The sequence below is a fragment of the Pygocentrus nattereri genome, chromosome 30, assembly GCF_015220715.1.
Source record: "Pygocentrus nattereri isolate fPygNat1 chromosome 30, fPygNat1.pri, whole genome shotgun sequence".
NCBI classification, from domain to species: domain Eukaryota; kingdom Metazoa; phylum Chordata; class Actinopteri; order Characiformes; family Serrasalmidae; genus Pygocentrus; species Pygocentrus nattereri.
Window position 1 is genome coordinate 12,719,982 of NC_051240.1, and position 22,059 is coordinate 12,742,040.

At 39.1% G+C, this 22,059-nt stretch overlaps 1 protein-coding gene across 3 annotated transcripts in view; it reads left to right on the forward strand.

The window, feature by feature from the left end:
* Positions 1 to 7,301, forward strand: part of LOC119262927 (fidgetin) — a 40,364-nt gene extending 33,063 nt beyond the window's left edge. For all 3 annotated transcript variants that reach the window (XM_037536388.1, XM_037536386.1, XM_037536387.1), the window contains one exon: positions 4,032 to 7,301. In XM_037536388.1, the coding sequence (XP_037392285.1) occupies positions 4,040 to 5,257 (1,218 nt within the window). In that variant the 5' untranslated portion in view covers positions 4,032 to 4,039 and the 3' untranslated portion in view covers positions 5,258 to 7,301. The remainder of the gene's footprint in view (positions 1 to 4,031) is intronic.
* The last annotated feature ends 14,758 nt before the right edge of the window (positions 7,302 to 22,059 follow it).

Below are 22,059 nucleotides of genomic sequence, written 5' to 3' on the forward strand. Positions count from 1 at the left end.
GACATCTCTATCGTAGTAGTTACTGTTACTGTTACTCGCTGTGTAAAAGCGTTAACATTAAACGTTAAAGCATTAAACAGAGTCCTCCTTTTAGGTACATTTAAATTGAAATCAGTGTTTTTTTTGTCTTATTTGATCTACAGTAACTCGGAAGTGCGCCCTCTCCTGGCGACAGCGGAGTAGTGTCACTTTCTTTGCAGTCGAAAACGCCACCAGGGCTAGAACATGAAAGTGAGAGAATGGTCTATTATATCAAACATTTATAGAATATTTCTTATATTTGTATTAAGGAAAGTTATATCATGATAATTATCATTATCGTTTTATCACCCAGCCCTAACTCTAGTAATCTATCAAATCTTCCTCCCCAAAATGGCAATTATACACCTTTGAAGCATCGTCATTGGGTTACTTGTCAGTCATCGCAGATATCCAATTACATCAGCCTATCACACAGGCCTACTGCCTGCATGAAAATTCATTTTCTTTATTGTTATTTCAAAATTGGCTTTTGCAGTACTGTTGTCGCAGAATGCATTATCCAAATGAGGTATCTAACCAATCTTAATATTTTTACTGTGTGCTCATTTGGCCATGGTTCTCGAGTGCTTCTGAGGGGGTTTTGATCAAGCAACGCTAAAAAGAATCCAGTAAAAGAAACATTTGAGGGTGTATCTCGATCATAAGATGTAGTCATATAATTTCAGTACTAGTATTTTTTCCATATCGTGCAGCTCTGGTGTGAATGTGTGAACGTAACCCTTCCGTATGGCCTTTCCGAGTTGCGGTGTTGTCCCAACAGGCAGTGATTCTATGGGCGAGAACACTCCCATGACTGATCTAATTGGCTGAAATGGCTTTATGAAAAAAGGAAGTCTGTTCTGTGCTCTCTCTCCCGCTCTCTTTCTCTCTCCCCCATATGGTGCGTCATATAAAAGCCCTTTGTATTCATGATCTAAAATCTTTTTATCTGTGTCAGAGTATGTGTGTGTGCATGTGTGTGTGTGAATAAGCAGAAAATGGTGGAGATACATTATGTTCTGGGGACAGCTGTTGTCGGCTACAGTTGCTAATGCAGAGAGCGCCGTTATTGATCGTTCGTTATTACAGTACAGCGAAATATTATGCTCCCTTATGGTGTGTGTATTTGCATGTGCAGATGTGTGTGTGTGTGTGTGTGTGTGTGTGTGTGTGTGTGTGAGAGAGAGTGAGAAAGTGTGTGTTTGTGTAACGTGAGATTTCTTGATTACATTAAAGAGCTTTCATTTGATCCACTTGAGATGAAGCCTTCTGCTGCATCTCTGTATCAAACTTCAGTGATATCATCAACATTGTTTTTCTGCCTCTCTCTCTCTCTCTCTCTCTCTCTCTCTCTCACTCACTCACTCACTCACTCACTCACTCACTCACTCACTCACTCACTCACTCACTCACTCACTCACTCACTCACTCACTCACTCACTCTCAGTGTCTGTATGTGTGGGTTTCAGTATGCATGTGTGTGGAGAGCTGCCTCCATGCAATTAGTCAAAAGTGCAACTCACCAAGATCACCAATAAATTAAAATAAATGAGAAGAGTTTGTTACGGAATGGTCTCAGTTAGTGGAAATGGAAGTGGAATTATGGACCATCCATGCTGGCATATGCATGTTTTGGTCTGTTCTGGTGTGATGTTTATAGATTGTTGCAGCAGTTCATATTTATATCTAAACATACATATTATTCCATGTTAAATATTGTATTTATTTCTACAATAATAGTAATACCTTATTAACTAAAATGTATTATTATTATTATTATTATTATTGTTGTTATAATTACATTTCTATTTTATAATGTTATGGATGCACCAATCATGTCTTCAGTTCCATATCTTTATAACCAAGCTGACTAGTGGCCAATAGAGTACTGTACAGAGACCACTCATTTATTTATGTCCAGTTAAATAATAATACTATTAATAATAATAATAAGAATAAGAATAACAATTATTATTATTATTATTATTATTATTATTGTTGTTGTTAATATTTTATGTAGCACTTTTCATGCTGGTGGCAGCTCAAAGTGCTTTATAGACACATGATAAAATGAAAGAGTAGTACAATAAGTATTCATTTAGAATCATAAGAAAATGATCAAACTAAAAGATAAATGCCATGACAGAATTTTAATTAAACGCTGAGTTAAAGAATTGCATTTTTAGATGCTTCTTAAAAGTGAGCACTGAGCTGGACTGTCTTAATTAAAGGTGAATTGTTTTCTGTATTTTACAGAAGGCTGTTTACAGAAGGTCAGTATATACAGATCTTACATCACATGTTGGAACAGATAGACAGCCAGTTCTTTCTAAACGGGAGTGATGTGATCTCTCTGTGTTGTTTTTGTTAGGATGCGAGAATCCTTTTGTTAGAATACGAGTTGTAAGGGATGTATTGTTTAATTAGGAAGTCCAGTAAGAAGATCATTACAGTGATCACCTCTGCTTGTAACAAATGCATGATCAAGTTTCTCTGTGTCTCTCTGAGATAGAAAAGGCACACCGAAGTTTCATACTTCAGGTTTGATATATGAAGCTAAAGAGCCAGGTTTCTCCTAAAGCCGCTTTCTGTACCAACGATCAATATTTAGTTTTTTCGTGATTTAATTGTAGAAAATTTTGCGACATGCACTGAGAAATATCTGACACACAGCTGGTCAGTCTGTCTACAGAGTTTTGATCATCAGAAGGAGTGGAAATGTATAACTAGGTGTCTTCAGCATAGCTATGAAAGTTTATATTCCTAAATTGGCCATTACATACAAGTTATTCATTTTCAGGAAAAAAGCAGAAAATATTTAACAGAAAATTACAGAAAAGCCTCAACAACTTAATATAAGGTCAAATGTTGCAGTATTTAGTTTGTCCACTAGGGATGTAACAGTTCACACTACAGCTTGTACGGTTCAGTACAAGTTCGGTACAACAGGAAAAAAAAACTCAAATACAGAAGCATAAATGCCTGCGTTTCTCCACACCTATCAAACGCTCTGTCAAACAACACCGACACACCATCCTTGACCGACCCACCAATAGCTCTCCAATGCTGTTATAGTTCTCCAGGAACCTGAAATTTTCCCACACAGCTGATGTGAATGAAGCAGGTGGATCTTCTAGCTTCTGTGTGTCATTTGCACTCGCCATAGTGTGACTAAGCTTAGCGTGGCATGTTGCTAACTTGCTTACAGCTAAAGGAACTTGCACTTTTGGAATTTGGTTTACATTACATTCATCAAACTTCACATCTAGGCTACTGCGTTTTCTCAGTACAAGTGCATGGACCAAAGCGTAACATCCATAACACAGCGTCAGTGAGATGTTTGGGAACAGCTTTTGTTGGGAGGACACAGCTTTAACTGGCTGGTTCTAAGACTGGAAGTATGAAAGAGTTAAAGTGCAACAGAGTGTACAAAATTAAAGAGTAGATAAAATAAATACTGATTGATTTGATATTATATTTAGCTGTTAAGGCTTCTGGACAATCTTCACACTGAAAAATGAATAACTTGTGCTTAATGACCCTTAATTTGACTGGAAATTAATTTAATGAAAGCATGATCTTTGACTTTTGCACAGTACTGTAAATAACCAAACTGGCATTTTAAATTCTTAAATGAAAATTTTGTGGCATATTTAAGTAACAGAGTACCCAGTAAAGTGCTACATTGGAAGTAAGAGGCATCTGGCTATTTAGCACAATGAGTCATGAGTAATTCCATGGCATTTTGGTTCTGACGTGACAGCATCATTAATATACATCGCAGGACCACCTACCTGGCTCATGTTATTATAAGTCATATAAAACTGCAACACAGTTTGGCAAAAATTAAAATAATATATATAGACCGGTTGTAGACTGTGTGTTTGGTGCAAACATATGCTGATCTTGGTCATTTCCTTTCATGCATCCCAATTATATTCATGTTTTAGATCTTGAATCAATCATGATGCAGTAACCTGGCTTTATGCATTTTGTTTACTTCCTTTCAGGCGTGACAATGCAGTGGACCCCTGAGCAACCACAGTGGGCGGAGCAACATTATGACATCACGTCCACAACACGCTCACCGGCGCATAAGTTTGAAGCTTTCCGGGGGCAAAGGTTAACAAGTTCGTCTTCTGCTAGGGTATATCAGCACTCGTGGGCGAATGATGACATTTCAGCCCTGACTGCTTCCAACCTGCTGAAAAGATACGCGGAGCGGTACTCCACTATTTTGGACCTACCTTGTGAGAGCGGACTTATGGCTTACCCCGAACCTGCGCTTTCTGCTAGTGTTAATGGGCCCAATGTCATTAGCGGAGGCCCACCCCTCCTTAATGGACGGAAACTGGAGATGGAGCCCTGGCTTGAGAGCGTGTATCCACCATTGGGCTGCGTTCCGGAGTTGGTCCCCAAAGCACCGCTGAGCATATCGGACATATCGGCAAGTGTATGTAGCTCCCCAGTGGAACCCAGCTTCTCCAGCGGTAGCTGCACTAGTCAAACCAGCGGCCAGGAGTTCAGCAGTGCTCTGTACACTGCCCCCTATCTGCAGTCTGTGGGATCTTATAATGGGCCTCTTCTCCACCCTGTTGCCTCTCATCCCAACTTGGTGACAGCCTACAGTGCCAACACTTCGCCCAGCCTACCCACCTATGGCTACCCAAACGCTGGATACCCTTCCCAGAGCAGTCTTTCACAAGGCTACAGCCCACCATCTCCCTCCACAGCCTGCCTCTCTACAAGCATCGCATCAACCACACCTCTGCCAGCGTCCAGCATGAGTGGATACTCTTACCCAACCCCCAGCCTTGCACCAGTGGCCTCTAGCGCTCCAGATAATTCACCCAGTTCCAGCAGCCTCGGCAAGGCTTATTACCCAGCAGGACAGGGTGATATGAGGGCATTTGAGGAATTCGGCTTTGGCGGTACCTCGAATTCAGACAATCAGTCCACAAACAGTCCCTTGTACAGACCACCAGGAGGCAATGAAGGGCACAAAGGAAATGGGTTTGAGCAATCAACCAATGCTGCGTCGCTGCCCTTCAAACCAGCCAATCACAGCGACTCTATCAGAAGCCTCGAATCTCTCACGGCAACTATGGGTGAGCATGGCAACGGCGCACCCGGACAGTGCTTTGCAGCCACTTCTTGCTCAGCTGCCTCATCAAATACATACTCCCCTGTGTCATCACACACACACCTCTGCCTCGACACACACACGCCCTGCTGAATTCCCACTGCCCTCTTCGGAGAACCAGTGGAAAACGTTTGAGCTGTGTGGTCGTGTCCTGGCTGTGAGGAGGCTCACTGGTGCATCCTGTTGATCTCCAGTATGGTGTTCGTGAGCTACACAAGGTTGTTCTGGCTGAACATAGAAGTGTGCTGGTACTTTTGGGATGGGCTGTACACTGAGACTCCACAGAATAAGGTAGAGCTCCTGGAATATAGTGACAAGACTGGGAAGTGCTGACCAAGGTGCCAGTGCATTACTCCTTCTTCTGGACATTTACAAACTGTTGGCCGGAGCACAAATAAATACAAACACACAGACTTGGAGTTGCCAGTTTAATAGGTAAACTTACATTCTGCACTCGTTGGTCATTTTATTGGACTGTAGTGCATCTGTTACTACATTGCTATACCATTTAAAAGACAGAAATTCTCATTTTGTGCAATCTTCTATCAAAATGTAATGACTTTAGCTGCCTCTTAACATTTACTGAATGGTGTTGTCAAATGGCAATAACTTTTTCAGTTTGTTAGCCTGACTTCAGTATGAAAGTATTTTCTTTTACATTGGGAAACATTAGGCTTTTGAGTTAAACTGTATACTTTTCATATACATTTTCTGTAGTTTATAAGTAATTTTTGACACATATCACCTGGCTGTTAAAGGTCTCTAAAGGGGTGTAATTCACTATTTATATACAACAAATTCAAATATAATTAAACGTGTAGAAAGTTACTATTCCTTCCTCCTGAATAAACCCAGTTTAGATACTGTGGGTTTTGTTCAAAATGAAAGTATAATTGTTGCCATATGGCAACAGCGTACAACAACAGAACAGCAATATGCAAAAGCAATGGGAGTAAATGAACATGCATAGGACACAATGAACTATGGAATTCTCACAGCATTTTTTACATTTTAAATTCAACATTAATGCACATATGGCTGTTAGAGTCATGCTTTTTTGTTATTGGGTAACAATTATGGCTGTTTCCTATGGCACTATGTTGGTTTGCTTCCATTGTTGCACGTCATTGCTATATGCCACTGCAGTGTACCAATGCAAAATATTTCAATATTTATTTTTTCTCTTGTTTCTATTAGTTAGGCCTAAAAACAGTGTTCATGTGTATCTTATTATTATTGCAGTAAAGAGTTAATCATCTTTTGATTTCTACTAACTCACTATTCACAGCTCAGAGAACCTTTTTGATATCATGTTTCCTTCAGAGGTCAAGGCACAGAAAAAAGTCATGATTTCTGATTTAGGGTGACTGCCGAAAAGGTTTTTTTGAGCAATTGTATAAAGGAACCACTTTTGGTTTCCTCATTTGAGTGGTTTCAAATGAATTTTTAAAGAATCATCCATCCAAAAGTTCTTTCAAAGGAAACAATAGTGGTTCTTCTACAGCATCGATTCAAAGAACCCTTTTTGGCACCTTTATTTCTGAGAATGTTCCCTTTCCATAGAGGGAGGCTGAAAAAATGTGCTGCAAAAGAAGAGCTATTATCAGTAATAGTGTGATCAGTGTGAACCTAAAAGAATCTACTGTCTAAAATGGCCAGAAAGTGTATAATGGCCTACCAGTGTAGGTTCCTGATAAACTGGCAACTCATTGTGTGACAGTGAAAGTCCTAGCTAGAGAACCTCTGAGCTCCTCATCAAGAAAGATAAAAGGATGGACAGACCAGCACCCACAAATGGTGGAAGCATATGGAATAGTGTGGAATGGAAGGCAGATGCAAAGAGACACTGACAAATGAAGTGAAGGAATGTATGGGACTGATGGATATACATTATACTGTAGCTGCCATAGAAGATGAGAGGCATGATAGTAAATGATCTGATGTTTATCTGTTGCTGTTGTGGGGGACCCTGAACTGTGCAGTTTAGCGTTTTCCTTTTGTTAACACCAGTGGCGTATCATGACTATCAGAGCTAGGACTTAAGTGTGGGCCATGAATGTCAAAGTTCTGTCAAAAATGAGTTAAAAAAAAAAAAAAAAAACCTGTAAGAAAATGCTAATTTCTGCTAGCTTCCCTTGTAGTATGCTACTGCTAAGCTAATGGTAATTCACATTAACAGTCTTTTCCATTGTACATCAAACACAGACATCTGAAACTTGTTTTACTTGAGGCTTGTAACAGGAATTAAGATCCAGCAGTTTTACTTTGACTCCTTCAGTAAAGAGCTCTAACATAGAGCTTTCACTGCTGTTTTCCATTTCTAACACCTGAATGAAGCATATTGGTTAGCCTACCACTCGTAGTCACTCAGTGACGTATGTGACCTCCAGTTTCAGTACAAGTTTAAACCATTTGGCATCGTCATTTTCCTGGGGGCCTTCCCTATGGCATTTTAAGGGCCATCTCATTACATTATTAACTCAAGTGAAGTTTATTAGATGGGGATTATGGGGGATCAAGTGAACGCAAGTGGCAAGTTCAGCAGCAGAAATTGCCCTGAAGTCATTGCTACCTGATGTATTTGGCTTTTCAACCCTGAAAATTATGCCATGACAGTAAACTGCTTTAAAATGCTTAACATTTCATAATCATCAACCTTGACTTAATGGGCTATAGGCAGCAAATTGCTTCTACTACTACTCTTATAGGTGAATGCTAATACAGCTTCATTACTTCCCCCTGCTATCTGGCTAGTTTTTGTGCTAAAGGTTACAACATATGTAGGTTAGCTGCATTGCTAACAACACCAAAAAGAAAGGCACTACAGCATGGTTCCCTACCACGTTTCTAGACAGTTACTCACAAGACTTGTGTACATTTCGCTTGAATTTGTAAACAAAATTTTACTTTGAATGATTTGCTTGGCTAGCTGATTAGCTCAATGAGGCTAACCTGCCAAGAACGCTTCACTGTCCCCTCCTCCTCTTCTGCCACGCTGGCCAATTGTGTAATGTAAGTGTGATACACCTCTGAGTGCTGAATCAAAGTGGGCAAGGGCACAATTTAAAAAACAATTGAGAGTCTAGAGTGACTAAAGTGACTTTTTTTAACGATCTTGGTCCTGGTCATCGGAAATCAAAACGTGAATGGTTGGCTTCATGTCACTTCTCTAATTAGCAGTTAATCTGACTTATTAGGCCTTCTGTTCAGCTCCTGAAGTCCTAACCAGTGAGAGACAAATGGCACAAAAAGATTCAGATTGAATAATCAACCTTGTTTCCGACCAAAATTTAACAATGAAGCAAGAGTATTATTACAGTACTTGCAGAGTTAAAATACAGCAATCATGAACATTATAATAAATGAAAATGAGCTGAAAATGAGCTAAAACATTCATAGAATTCATCAGTCCTGGAAAAAGCCCCAAGGGTTCCCCACTGGTTAACAAATCATGTTTAACTCATACATTAAGGGGCTGATGTATGACTGCTGAGTTAAATCAGGTGTGTTTAGTCAAGCTGTGTTAAACGATGCAGCGCAGGAGTCTCCAAGGTGCACTGATGGACTAAAAGCATCCATGATCATGCTCTCAGCCTGCAGAGTACATCTACTCAATCTACTGGATGTGTTTGTGTGTGTGGTTTTGTGTGGGTCATTAACTCTAAAATCAGATTCACTGTTGCCACAGGAGACATGCCATCCTCCAGCCATGCAGAGAGCGACATTATTCCTTAGACACGGATGTGTGTGTGTGTGTTTGGGGGAGAGAGAGAACCTCAGGAAAGCATTTGTAAATTTGTACAGAGCCTCAGATTGTTGTGGTGAGGGTCCGTCTGCTAGTGTTTTGTCAAAGTTTTGTGTATATCTAAAAATAGTGCCACATTTATGTACCTCAAAGCAAGTAGTGCAAATGGAGCTGTTTCACTGAATGTACAAAGACATTATACAGAGTTGCTACAAAAAAAAACTGCCAACAAGTGTTTGTCTGATTTATTTGATTTGTGTTTTACTCAAACTGACCACATTCGTTCGTTTATACCAGATTTGTACTTTCAGATTGAAGCCTCACAATATGTCATTTGTTAGTTGTTGTTGATCTTGGCCTTTGCAAATCTAGTCTGCAATATGCAAATGAGCCTATAACTAATCACGGTGTTTGTTGCTGTATGCTGTGAGCATGCTAACCAATCACAGTTCCTCGACTGTTTCTGTAAAAACAGTCAAAATAATGCAGTAAAGAATCTTCCAGTGTTTAGCGTTTAAAGGCTACTCAGGAGTCTGTGGGTTTGTGATCTTGCAAAGAGATGGCAGTACTGGGATATTAAAGGGAAATTTCACCAATTTTTCTCAATTTCAGCATGATTAAATGGTAAGCAAAATGTAAACAAAGTGGTTTGATGTGAAATGGTCTAATCTAGAAATCTAGAGCTGAATAAGAATTGTTTTTAGTGGTATTGATAGTAGGGCTGAAACTAATGATTATTTTTATTGTCGACTTGTTGATCATTTTCTTAATTAATCGATTAGTCCTTTGGACTATAAAATGTCAGAAAAGGGTGAAAAATGTCGATCAGTGTTTTCCAAAGCCATACGAGATGATGTCCTCAAATGTCTTTTCTTGTTCACACCCTAAAGATATTCAGTATGGTGACACAGAGGAGTAAAGAAACCAGAAAATATTCAAATTTAGGAAGGAAGATTTGGAGAATTTTTACTTTTTCTTAAAAATGAACTCAAACTGATTAATCGATTACCAAAACAGTTAACAATTAATAGTTGATGACTAATTGATTAATCCATTCACTTTTGCAGCTCTAATTGATAGCAACCAGATGACCAGGTGTTCACACTTCAAATAAAGCTATTACATCAGATGGTTTCAAATGTACAGTGTGAGTCACCAAAGAACAACACTTCTAAAATCACATAGTGTGGGCCTGGCTTTATAAGACATCTGCAGCTCAACAAGCCAAACAAAAGACTCTTAACAAGGCAAACATGAGCTCTGTAGTTAATAAAGACAAATGGGGATCAAAACTATGAAACATACTTCATTTACTACTCTACAGTGCTTTTCTGACATGGAACAAAGCCTGCTCTTCTCTACTGCAGCAGTACTCGAGCAAAGGTAACTAATGTGACAAAGCGAGCTAATGCATTTCACATAAAATCAGCTACATTTTAACAATGCAATTGTTAAGGTATGTTGTGCTTATTTATGTTAAAAACTACTTGACTAGTGTACTCAGTATGGTATCGGAATCAGTATCAGTAATACTTGTACTCATACTTGGTTTGGAAAAATGGTATTGAGTCATCACTATTTACACTTAATTTTTTTTTCAAACTTTTAAAAAATGTTTTACTTTGAAACATTTGCATGGCTAGCTGATTAGCTCACTGAGGCTAACCTACCAAGAATGCTATCCCCTCCTCCTCTTCCACTTGTGTAATGTAAGTGTGACATACATCCAAGAGCTGAGTCAAAGTGGGCGAAGACAAGATAAAAAAAAAAAATTGAGAGACTAGAGTGACTCTTTTTTGTAAGTTTCGGTACAGTTTTCGGTACAAGCCCTTGTCCATTTTGCCTCAACATTTAACTAGGGGAATTTCCCAACAGCATCTTGAGGGCTATTCCATTACTTTATTAGCTCAAGTGAAGTTTATTAGATGGGGATTATAGGGTTTCAAGTGAACACAAGTGGCAGCAGACCTTGCCCAGAAATCAATGCTAGCTGATGTATTTCGCTTTTCAACCCTGAAAATAATGGCGGACAAAGCCATGACAGTAAACTACTTTACAACGCTTAACATTTTTAATCATAATCTTTGATTTGCTGGACTTTAGCCAACAAACAGCTCATACTACTACTTTTATACATGACTGCTGATATAGCTTCATCACTTCCCCCTGCTACCTCACTAGTCAACCTGGTAAAGGCTACATAGCTAACAAAACTAAAAATAAAGGTACTACAGCATATTTCCCTACCAAGTCTCTAGCTGGTTCCGCACAAATGTTTTGTTTGTTAGGTTCAAGCTTTTAAAATTGGCTAGCCGATTAGCTCACTGAGGCTATCGGAGTGCTGAGTCAAGTGGTCAAGGGCACAATAAAAAAAAACAATTAGGAGTCCAGTGTGACTCTGTTTTTAATGATATTGGTCCCACAGTGGTTGATCTGACACATTAGGCCTTCTGTTCAGTTCCTGAAGTCCTAATCAGTCAGGGACAAATGGTACTTAAATAGCATGGAGAAAAAAGTCCTTAATGAACAATTATCCTCTTTGTTTCCAACCAAAATTTTACAATGAAGCAAGAGAATTAATAGAAGATTTAGTTAGAGCGTAAAGACACAACAAACATGATGATTATACAAAATTTTTAAAAAAGCTGAAAATGAGCTTATTTTTTATAGAAATCATCATTTACAGCTACATTTTTTTACAGTGCATACATCTTTTACGACTGACACCAATTCTGATGTGTTTAGCTGTACTTAGTAAAAAAAACAACTGAAAACACACTTAAATAGCTTTGAAGGGATTTAATGGTCGATGGTTTATTTTTCTGTTCTGTTACTTTTCACTAAGGGCAAAGTAAATGGTTGTCCATTGTAACTGACCACACTCTGCAGTTGCAGCAGACAGAGACTGAGTTGAACGCCACTGGAGTACTCCTCTAAGGACGCTCATGCGCTAATAGCACGTTTGTACTGTCAATCTGTCTCTCAGCAGTTCTGTGGCAGTAATGGAGGAGGATGCGGCCGCCGTTTGATGAGTTTTGTCATTTGTCAGTGTTATTAATGTGAATGTGATATTTCCAGGCTTTATGTTTTTCGCAGGCGTTTGATGGATTCATTGTGGTGAGTGTGGGAGGAGAATTCGCACTGATCACTTGCAGAAAGAATCAACATTTCTTCATTTTCGTCTTTCGTACGGCTCAGTCATCTCCACACCTTCTCTAGTTCCTCCTTTATTATACTTCACCTGCTCCATTTTTATTCCATTCTGAGTGATTATCTTTTTATTTCAGCTTAAGCAGACATCTTGTTCTTTTCTTTTTCCTCTCTGTCTCTCCCTCTCTTTCTCCCTCTCTCTCTCTCTGCTGAACAATTAAAGTGTGCAAAGTGATAATCCTCCATAAGTACCCTTAAATGGACAGCCTATGCAAATTAGGGGGAAAAAATGCACAAAGCCAGCAGAAGGAAAAGAAAAACATGAATAAATTATGCAAATAACAAAGAGGATTTGACCATTTGAAAACATAATGTTCCTGTAATAAGCGTGCTGTTTCTTTTTTTATTTTACTATGCAGTTATTAAGAGACAGTGCTCTTTCTCTCGCTCTCGCTCTCGCTCTCGCTCTCTCTCTCTCTCTCTCTCTCTCTCTCTATCGCTCTGATGGATATGACATGGGGTGAATGACTAAATGCCAGAGCTTTGGAGGAGCATTCTGGACGATGGTACATTTGCAGAGTAATTATGCGATGCACAGTATAGGATTGCCATTTAATTCATGTGTGCGTATGTAGGGATATAAACTCTTAGACAATAGACAGTGAAATGTGAATTGTGCCATGCTGTTGCAAATACACTGGAATCCACACACCACTGCAGAGATACTTTTGTTTTTGTTATTTAATGCACTCCGACTGCATTCATCCACTTCAGATTTAAACATACGATGCCTTTGGACTTTGGACAAATACGAACCAAAGAAGTGTCCTCATAAGCTCAAACAAATGCATTTAGGGGAAATTATTTACACACTACAAATAAATAACATACATACTTCATTGGCAATTACACAAGACATCTACTGTAAGAAGTAATAGGCTTTTTGCAGCATCGTGGTTCAATTTTGGTCCATGTTGCTTTGCAAATCATCATCAATCCCCCAAGGCTACAAGGGCCCCTTAACCGTATGGACTCAAAACCCCTTTTTCAAAACCTTTATAAATTTTCAAAGGGCTTCAAGTCAGGAGATTGACTAGGCCATGCAAAGATCTTCAGCGCCCTAGTTGGAAAGCAGCCTGGAGTTATTTTGACTGTATATTTGGGATCATTGTCTTGTTGAAACATCCAAGCTTCAGTTTCTTGGCCAATGAAATGAAAGTGCTGTGCAGGTACATTTTTCATTCATCAAGGTACGAACAATGTACATGTTCCCTCAGAGGTATAGCAGTGGTTTTAAGGTCCAGTTGTGAAGCTTAAATAGGTTTTCCTCAGGGAAAAGTATATATTTGTGTCTCTTCATAATTAAAGGTTTCAAAACAGAACAGATGAGACAGGATGTGTAGTTAATACAGCTTAGAAAAAATTATTTCAATGGATTATGAGACAATTGAGGGTACTTTTGAGGGGACCACCCCAATTGCTCCCCAGGCACCATGTACAGGGCTGCCCACTGCTCCGGGTATGTGTACTCACTGCCCCCTAGTGTGTGTGTTCACTAGTGTGCATGTATGCTGGTGTTTCACTGCACAGATGGGTTAAATGCAAAGGTCTAATTTCACAGTGTGCAAAACACAGTAACAAATGATTCAGTATTCTATTATACTAGACAAGAGGGGTACATTTTACTACCTTTATTTCTGAGAGTGTACATCACTCACATTTCCTTCCATGACATGGAATGCCTTAGTAATGTGTGCAGAGAAGCAGTCCCATATCATGATGCTCCCACCACTGTATTTCACTGTCTGCGTGGCGTTTTTGGGCTCATACGTGCAACCCTTGATGGATATGACCTGCAGTGCTGTCCAGTGTTTACTGTTCTCTGTGTCCTGCTACTTTCAGACCATCTTGCAACTCTTTTCAAGCAACTGTTGGCTTCTCTCTTACCTTCTTTATCATTAGTTTGACAACAGATTGTGAAATTCTGTCCAGGGAATAATAATTTCTACTATAATTTTTTATTTCTAATAACTTTTTTATGAACTTGCATAATATTTCACATATTGTGCTAATAGGGACATTTAAAGTTTTAGGTAAAATGTTTTTTTCCTATCAATGTATATTGTTTATAAATCAATGTATACTGTTTTTGTTTATAAGTACAAAGTCAAAATACATTGTTTTTACATGTTTATCATACTGGAAAAAACAGAACATAAAATGTGCCAGAACCTTTGCACAGAAATAAACACTTATTTTTTTCACAATGTGTTGAATTGAGCAAATAAACAGTAATTGTGCATTACAACTGTGCAAAAGTGTGCTCTCTCTAGAGGAAGTGTTTCCATTAGAAAAACAACAAAACATCCTTCGGCGCTTCCAACCAGGGACGCTCAAACTTTTGCATACAACTATATGTAAATAATGAAAACAAAAGTGTCTCAATACTTGTTTTCTCACTGTATACAAAACAGAAACTCAGGCTAACTCTCTCTCTCTCGCTCTCTCTCTCTCTCTCTCTCTCTCTCTCTCTCTCTCTCTCTCTCTCTCTCTCTCTCTCTCTCTCTCTCTCTCTCTCTCTCTCCTGCTCTGAAACAATGTAAAATTCATGCGAGAGTCTCATGTTTATAAATTTGTATTTATCATGTCTGAAGTGCCTTGGTTTGCCTTACAGTACATCAAAGCATCCATTTGATGTCTCAATACATCATCTTCATACACACACACACACACAGATATACACACACACACACACATACACACACACACACGCCACAGCACCCAGCCAGCCATTAGTCGACACCATTCAGCAAATGCTCTGTAATTGGAATCAACATGTTTTTGTATTTGTGCGCGACCTTCTGCTTGTTTTCTTTCTCGTGTCTTTAAAAGCTCCTCCAGGTGCAGCTGAGACTCTTCTGAACAAATTAGAAACGTCTGGCTTTGACTCAACGCTTGAATAGCACAGCCGAGGAGAATGCAGCTCTGTCTGCTTCTTTCCCAAATTCTGTCCAGCACCACTCTCCACTCCATCATGTCAACTTCAGGTGATTGTTACATTGAAGTAACAATTTGGCAAAAAACATCGACTACATTACTCCAAATGTAGTCGATGTAGTCCATCTGAATGTTATTTTGTGTCTGAATTTGGCTTCTTTACTTTTGCACCAGAGCTGCAAGGCTAATGTGGCTAACAAGAAATGTAGGCTTATACCCCACCAGACGCTGTGCTGAACTGTATGTCTAAATGATCACAGATTTGCCCCAATCCATGACACTGTTCAACATGTGATATTGTCAAAGAGACCCCTCTGAGTTTAAGGACATTTTCTTGATTTTTGCATTACTTCTTAAATTCATCTTCAAAGCCAATTGCATATAACGTGATACCCATATGTTTCATATTAAAGTGCTCCGTTATCTTCATATTGTCACTTCTTTCCAAAACAACTGCAGCGACTTCAACAGCTGTAAACTCTTTGCACGTCACTTCCCCTGTATACCCTGCTTCTCATTTATCTACTTCAAACTTGCTAATTACATATATGGTAATGTGTACCATACTATATACATCATAGCTTTTCATAACTTATATTACTATACAAAAACTGTATATTGGAATGGCGCAACACTGGTGCATACTAACGTGTATATTATGTACATGTGTATTCAGTCCACATCAAATCAAATCACATTGTCACATCACACACACACACACACACACGCATGCACGCACGCACACACACACACATATTCAGGGTGAGTCACAGGACAGGTTTTATTTTATTTTATATTTTATTATCAACTTCTACCTTTCATCTCAAATAAATTGTGTATGCTGAGAAAATCCATAACAAACACCACCTTCAGTACCGCATCGTGGAGGCTTGTGACAGCATATATATATATATATATATATATATATATATATATATATATATATGTGTGTGTGTGTGTGTGTGTGTGTGTGTGTGTGTGTGTGTGTGTGTGTGTGAGTGTGATGTGACAATGTTATTTGATTTGATTTGATGTGGGCTGAATGAAGAGTGAAGGGTTTCCTGAGTGTCTCTCAGTTAGTTTCACTATGTAGACGGATGATAAAATCCACCAATCACACACGCTGAGAGGCATATGATGTGTTTCTCAGCCCCTCTCCACAACCTCATAACTCTAGATGTGAGAGTTTTTTGTTAAAACAAAACAAAAACTTGGCTTAGGCTCACCGCCCCATCAATGAGAAGTAACCTGTCTAACCATTGTGCCCCCCCAGCTCCAGACAGCTTACAAGTTCGGTATCACCCCATGGAGTGACAAGTCCAGGGAGTGATGGAGATGTGGAGTCCAAATCCAGCTCTTGTCATTGACCCATTCTTTTGGTCTGTTGGCGGAGTCAAATTGGACCCAGTATGGATCCTGTTTTCTGAGTATTTGTTTATTGTTTAATGGGTGGCAGCATTTGAATGATTGGTTGATGGGCACCACCTGAAAGAGCAGTAGGTCACTAACTGGCACACCAGTATTCATCCATCACATGCTGTTTGTCCTGGGCCATCTTCATTCATTAAATAGCCTTTAGGACAACATTAGAAACGACCATGCATTTCTATCCTTCCCACTCTGTCAGCGGACACACACACACACACACACACACACAGTGGCCAACTGGGAATTGTCCCAGTCCTCCTAGTGGTCAGTTCATCCCAATCAATCAAGTGCTTGTGCCTTTATGCATTTGTTAAGTTGACACTGTTGTATTTACACCTAACAGGCGGCGTTTTGAGAGCTTTATTTAACAGTGTTGGATTTAACTCTGTGAGAGTTCATTTAACAGTGGCAGTTTCAGTGAGCAGCTTCAAACATATACATATCAAAATTATCTGTGATCTGAATACCAACTTAAACAGAATTCGCTTTGTTCTAATAATATCTGTTGTTCTTACCTGCCGCTCTTCTCTCGTCCTCTGCCTCTTTTTTACAGGTTCTCTTTTTGAAGACACTCTTTGTACTGCTGATCTTTTTGTGATGGCAGATTTAGTCTGATTTTAGATCAACTAATCTCTCCCCCTGTCTCTGTCTCTCTCTCTCTTTCTCTCTCTCTCTCTCTCTCACACGCACACACTTGCGTTTTCACAGTTTTCCACCTGAAAACAAGAAGTATATGTGACAGACACCAGATAGATGTCTGTAAGGATGTGTGATGTCTTTGAAATTCTAACAAGCCTGTGAGGACGTCTGCTGTAGCATATGCAGATACTGAATTTTATTCTGTGGAAACCAAGGAATTTAAAGGAATACCCCAGTGTTTTTACTGGGGCCAGCATGTACATGAAGTAAATGGCCCAAGACAGTCCTAAACATAGCCCATGTAAGAACCTGGTGTTGTTTTCTTAATAACTAGAACTAGGCTGATCAACTTGGCAGATAGTTAACAGGCTCCTTTGTTAATATCCAGCATAATGCTTTGAACTGATATATCGCTGCTGTCTGAAGAAAACCTTGTATCTCCATTTTTGTCAATTTTCAGTTTTTGACATGAATTGAAAATGTGTGTTGGCCTTTACATTGTGTGTAAATTTCATGAGGAATGGACCAAAACAAATAGCCAAAATTACTTGGGGGGAAAAAAGTCTGATTCCATTGATTTACGTTGAAAGTAATGTATGTTTTTCCTTTCTCCTGTAAAGTTACAATTTCGGAGATATGATTTTCTGTTAAAGTCAGCAGCAATATACTGAAAGTTTCACTGTAAAACTGCACCATACAAAGTATCCGTGTTTTGAATATCCATGCTTTGGTAGGTCTGCTTTATAAAACCTTATGTGGGAAAACAAATATGATGCACTAGTGGAAATTAGTACCATCACTGTGGTGGTAATTAGATAAGAAAGCTACATATAGGGTAAAAGTTTCTGTATATAACACTGCTATATTAGCCATGTTTATATGCAGCGTAATAATCCATTATTAATCCCACTAATTGCTCACGTATTCAGAAACTGTATTGTGAATGGCCTCAATCAGACTAGATTACTCCGATTGAGGCCATTTGCAAAACAATTTCTGTCCAATTGAACGAGGTGGGTAATCCTGTAAATAATCTGTTTAATAGATGAATAACATCAGTGTAAACACCTGTATCTGATTATATTCCCAATGAGAAAGTTCTGTGCATGCGCGTCACGTCATAACGGAAGTTTATAGCGTTCAACATGGTGGAGCAGAAACTGGTCTGCAGAGGAGACCATCTTTAAATGATGGTGGCGGGACGGATGTCCAGCTTATGTGTCTCAGAACACGACAACTTTCTCTCGACCTTCTTTAATAAGTACATGTGAAGTACGTTTTCCTGAGTCTGACATCATTTTAAAGCAATTAAAAACAAGCACTGCACAATGCTGCTCATCTCACTCTGACTGGACTCACGTGATGCTCGTAGTCATGGTAACGTCAACACTAAGTGGTTCTGTATGCATGCACGTAATTTTGCATTGGATTATTTGTAGTAGCATGCAAACAGATATTTTTCATCAGATTGCTGAGTAGAATGAGAATACACACCTCAGTGTTAATCTATTATCAGAATTTATTCAACTGGACTGGCAAAAATCTTTGTAGGTAAACACAGACACTGACTTTTTTTATAAGTATACAATTTGTTATTTTAAAAAAATACTAGTTACTGATGGAAGAGTTCATCATCACTTCTGTCCTGTGATAAAATCACTATGTAAGTCTTGTAGCTTTTAGCTTTATTATACAACCCCAATTCCAATGAAGTTGGGATGTTGTGTAAAACATAAATAAAAACAGAATATGATGATTTGCAAATCCTTTTCAACCTATATTCTATTGAATACACTACAAAGACAAGATATTTAATGTTCAAACGGATAAACTTTATTGTTTTTTGCAAATATTCACTCATTTTAAATTTGATGCCTGCAACACGTTCCAAAGAAGTTGGGACAGGGGCAACGAAAGACTGGGAAAGTTGAAGAATGCTCCAAAAACACCTGTTTGGAACATTCTACAGGTGAACAGGTTAATTGGAAACAGGTGAGTGTCATGACTGGGAATAAAGGGAGCATCCCTGAAAGGCTCAGTCGTTCACAAGCAAGGATGGGGCGAGGTTCATCACTTTGTGAACAACTGCATGAGCAAATAGTCCAACAGTTTAAGAACAACGTTTCTCAACGTGCAATTGCGAGGAATTTCATCATCTACAGTCCATAATATCAACAAAAGATTCAGAGAATCTGGAGAAATCTCTGCAAGTAAGCGGCAAGGCAGAAAACCAACACTGAATGCCCGTGACCTTCAACCCCTCAGGCGGCACTGCATTAAAAACCGACATCATTCTGTAACGGATATTTACCACATGGGCTCAGGAACACTTCAGAAAACCACTGTCAGTGAACGCAGTTCGTCGCTCCATCTACAAGTGCAAGTTAAAACTCTGCCATGAAAAGCGAAAGCCACATATCAACACCACCCAGAAACGCTGCTGGCTCATCTGAGATGGACTGATGCAAAGTAGAAAAGTGTCCTGTGGTCTGACGAGTCCACATTTCTAATTGTTTTTGGAAATCATGGACGTCGTGTCCACTGAGCCAGAGGACACAGAATGTCTGGATTGTTATCAGCGCAAAGTTCAAAAGCCAGCATCTCTGATGGTGGGGGGGGTGTTAGTGCCCATGGCAGGGGTAACTTACACATCTGTGAAGGCGCCATTAATGCTGAAAGGAACATACAGGTTTTGGAGCGACATCTGCTGCCATCCAAGCAACGTCTTCCTCAGGGACGTCCTGCTTATTTCAGCAAGACAATGCCAAGCCACATTCTGCACGTTACAACAGCGTGGCTTCGTGGTAAAAGAGTGCGGGTACTAGACTGGCCTGCCTGCAGTCCAGACCTGTCTCCCATTGAAAATGTGTGGCGCATTATGAAGTGCAAAATATGACAACGGAGACCCCGGACTGCTGAGCAACTGAAGCTGTACATCAAGCAAGAATGGGAAAGAATTCCACCTACAAAGCTTCAACAATTACTGTCCTCAGTTCCCAAACGCTTATTGAATGTTGTTAAAAGGAAAGGTGATGTAACACAGTGGTAAACACGCCCCTGTCCCAACTTCTTTGGAACGTGTTGCAGGCATCAAATTCAAAATGAGTGAATATTTGCAAAAAACAACAAAGTTTATCTGTTTGAAAATTAAATATCTTGTCTTTGTAGTGCATTCAATTGAATATAGTTTGAAAAGAATTTGCAAATCATTGTATTCTGTTTTTATTTATGTTTTACACAACATCCCAACTTCCCATTGGAATTGGAGTGGTATGATGCAAATATGAAACTTTACTTAATATGAACAATTACAGTCTTACAGCTCTTAGAATGTGACACAGGACATGTTTTATTCAGTTCTAGACCGACACAGTAATACCTTTAACCAAACCATTCATGAAGGTGTTCTACAAAACCTGACTGGCAGAATTCCTGTTGAAACAACCAGCATAGGCTGGTCTAAGCTGGTTTAGGCTCGTTTAGGCTGGTTTATGCTGGTCGATTTAATGGGTCACCCAGCCTAGTCAGCATGAGAAACACATCAAAATTGTTGTCGGTAATAATTGACCGTACCATACAGATTTAGAAGACTGAGATTAGGTTGATGTTAGATTATTAACATTAGTCACTGTCTTATCTAACGGAACTTACTTCTGTCTGTTCTGAGCATCTCTGCCTTTTAAATTTGCCCTACTTGAATCAAAAATCCACTGCCTTGTGCAGATCCTCATGAGTCTTGGCTCCTCCTACTGTTTCTCCCTCTTTGCTCTCTTTGAGTTATAATGGATATCATATTGTGTTATATTGGCATAATTTAGCACATTTTATGTTTTTTTTCCTATATATTAAATTCATATAAACAGCAATTGTCATTAAAACCTGCAGATGTGTGTTCCCTGTAGAGGATGTGTACTTATTTAAACTTAAAAAATGAAATTAAAAAAGTAATTTGACCATTTAAATAGAACGATATAGTTGCATTATCAAGTGCATAGTTATGTTCATAACAGAGTACGTTTGCAAAAAAAATTAAAATTCAATAATTACAAAAGCTTGGAAAAAATTTAAAGGATTTTTTTCTTTTCACTAAAAATATAACAACTTTTCATCAAATCAAAATAAAATATCTCCTTTCTCACTTGCAAACACAAACATGGTATTGATTGAAAATTTAGAACAAGGTTAAAAATAAAATCTTTACCTTTGACAGAATTTCTCCATGTTAGGAGTGAGGAATAATACATCGTATTACACTGCGCTCTTTACATCGTCAGCGATAACTATGACTAAGGGGTAAATAAAATGTTTTAAACTCAGTCACCTCTATGCATTATTGATGCATTCCTGATTATTTCAGTTTGTGTAATCAGTGCTGGCTGAGGTTTATTATCTACATGTATGATGAAGTGTCTGAGTGGAGAGTCGTAGTGGCTTTGGCTGGCTTTGTGTCTGGAGTCCAGCATCTGTGGGGAAATAATTGATTCGTCCCTTTTGTGTCTATTAGACGATCCAGCTTCTTTCCCTCCGTACTGTAGATTAATCATCATTGGCTTACAGTGTGTGGCAGCAGTGTATCGATTGCCTGCTCTCAACTGGTCTCTATTCTGCCCTCCAGCCATTATAAATCCTGCCCGAAATTAGCGTGAATCCAAGCTTATCGATTTTTTTTTCACTTAGGTAGTGTAAAAACAAACAACTCTAATGTCCTAGGTTGTGTGTGTGTGTGCGTGTGTGTGTGTGTGTGTGATCCATCAGGTGTCTCTGGAGTCACATTACACAGCTAATGGCCTGAGTCTGCTTCATTATTGCCCTAATCCAACACAGTGAGATCATTTAAACACACACACACATACAAATCTGCCTCCTAGCCACACATACAGACACACAGACACACACACACACACACACACACACACACACACACACACACACACAC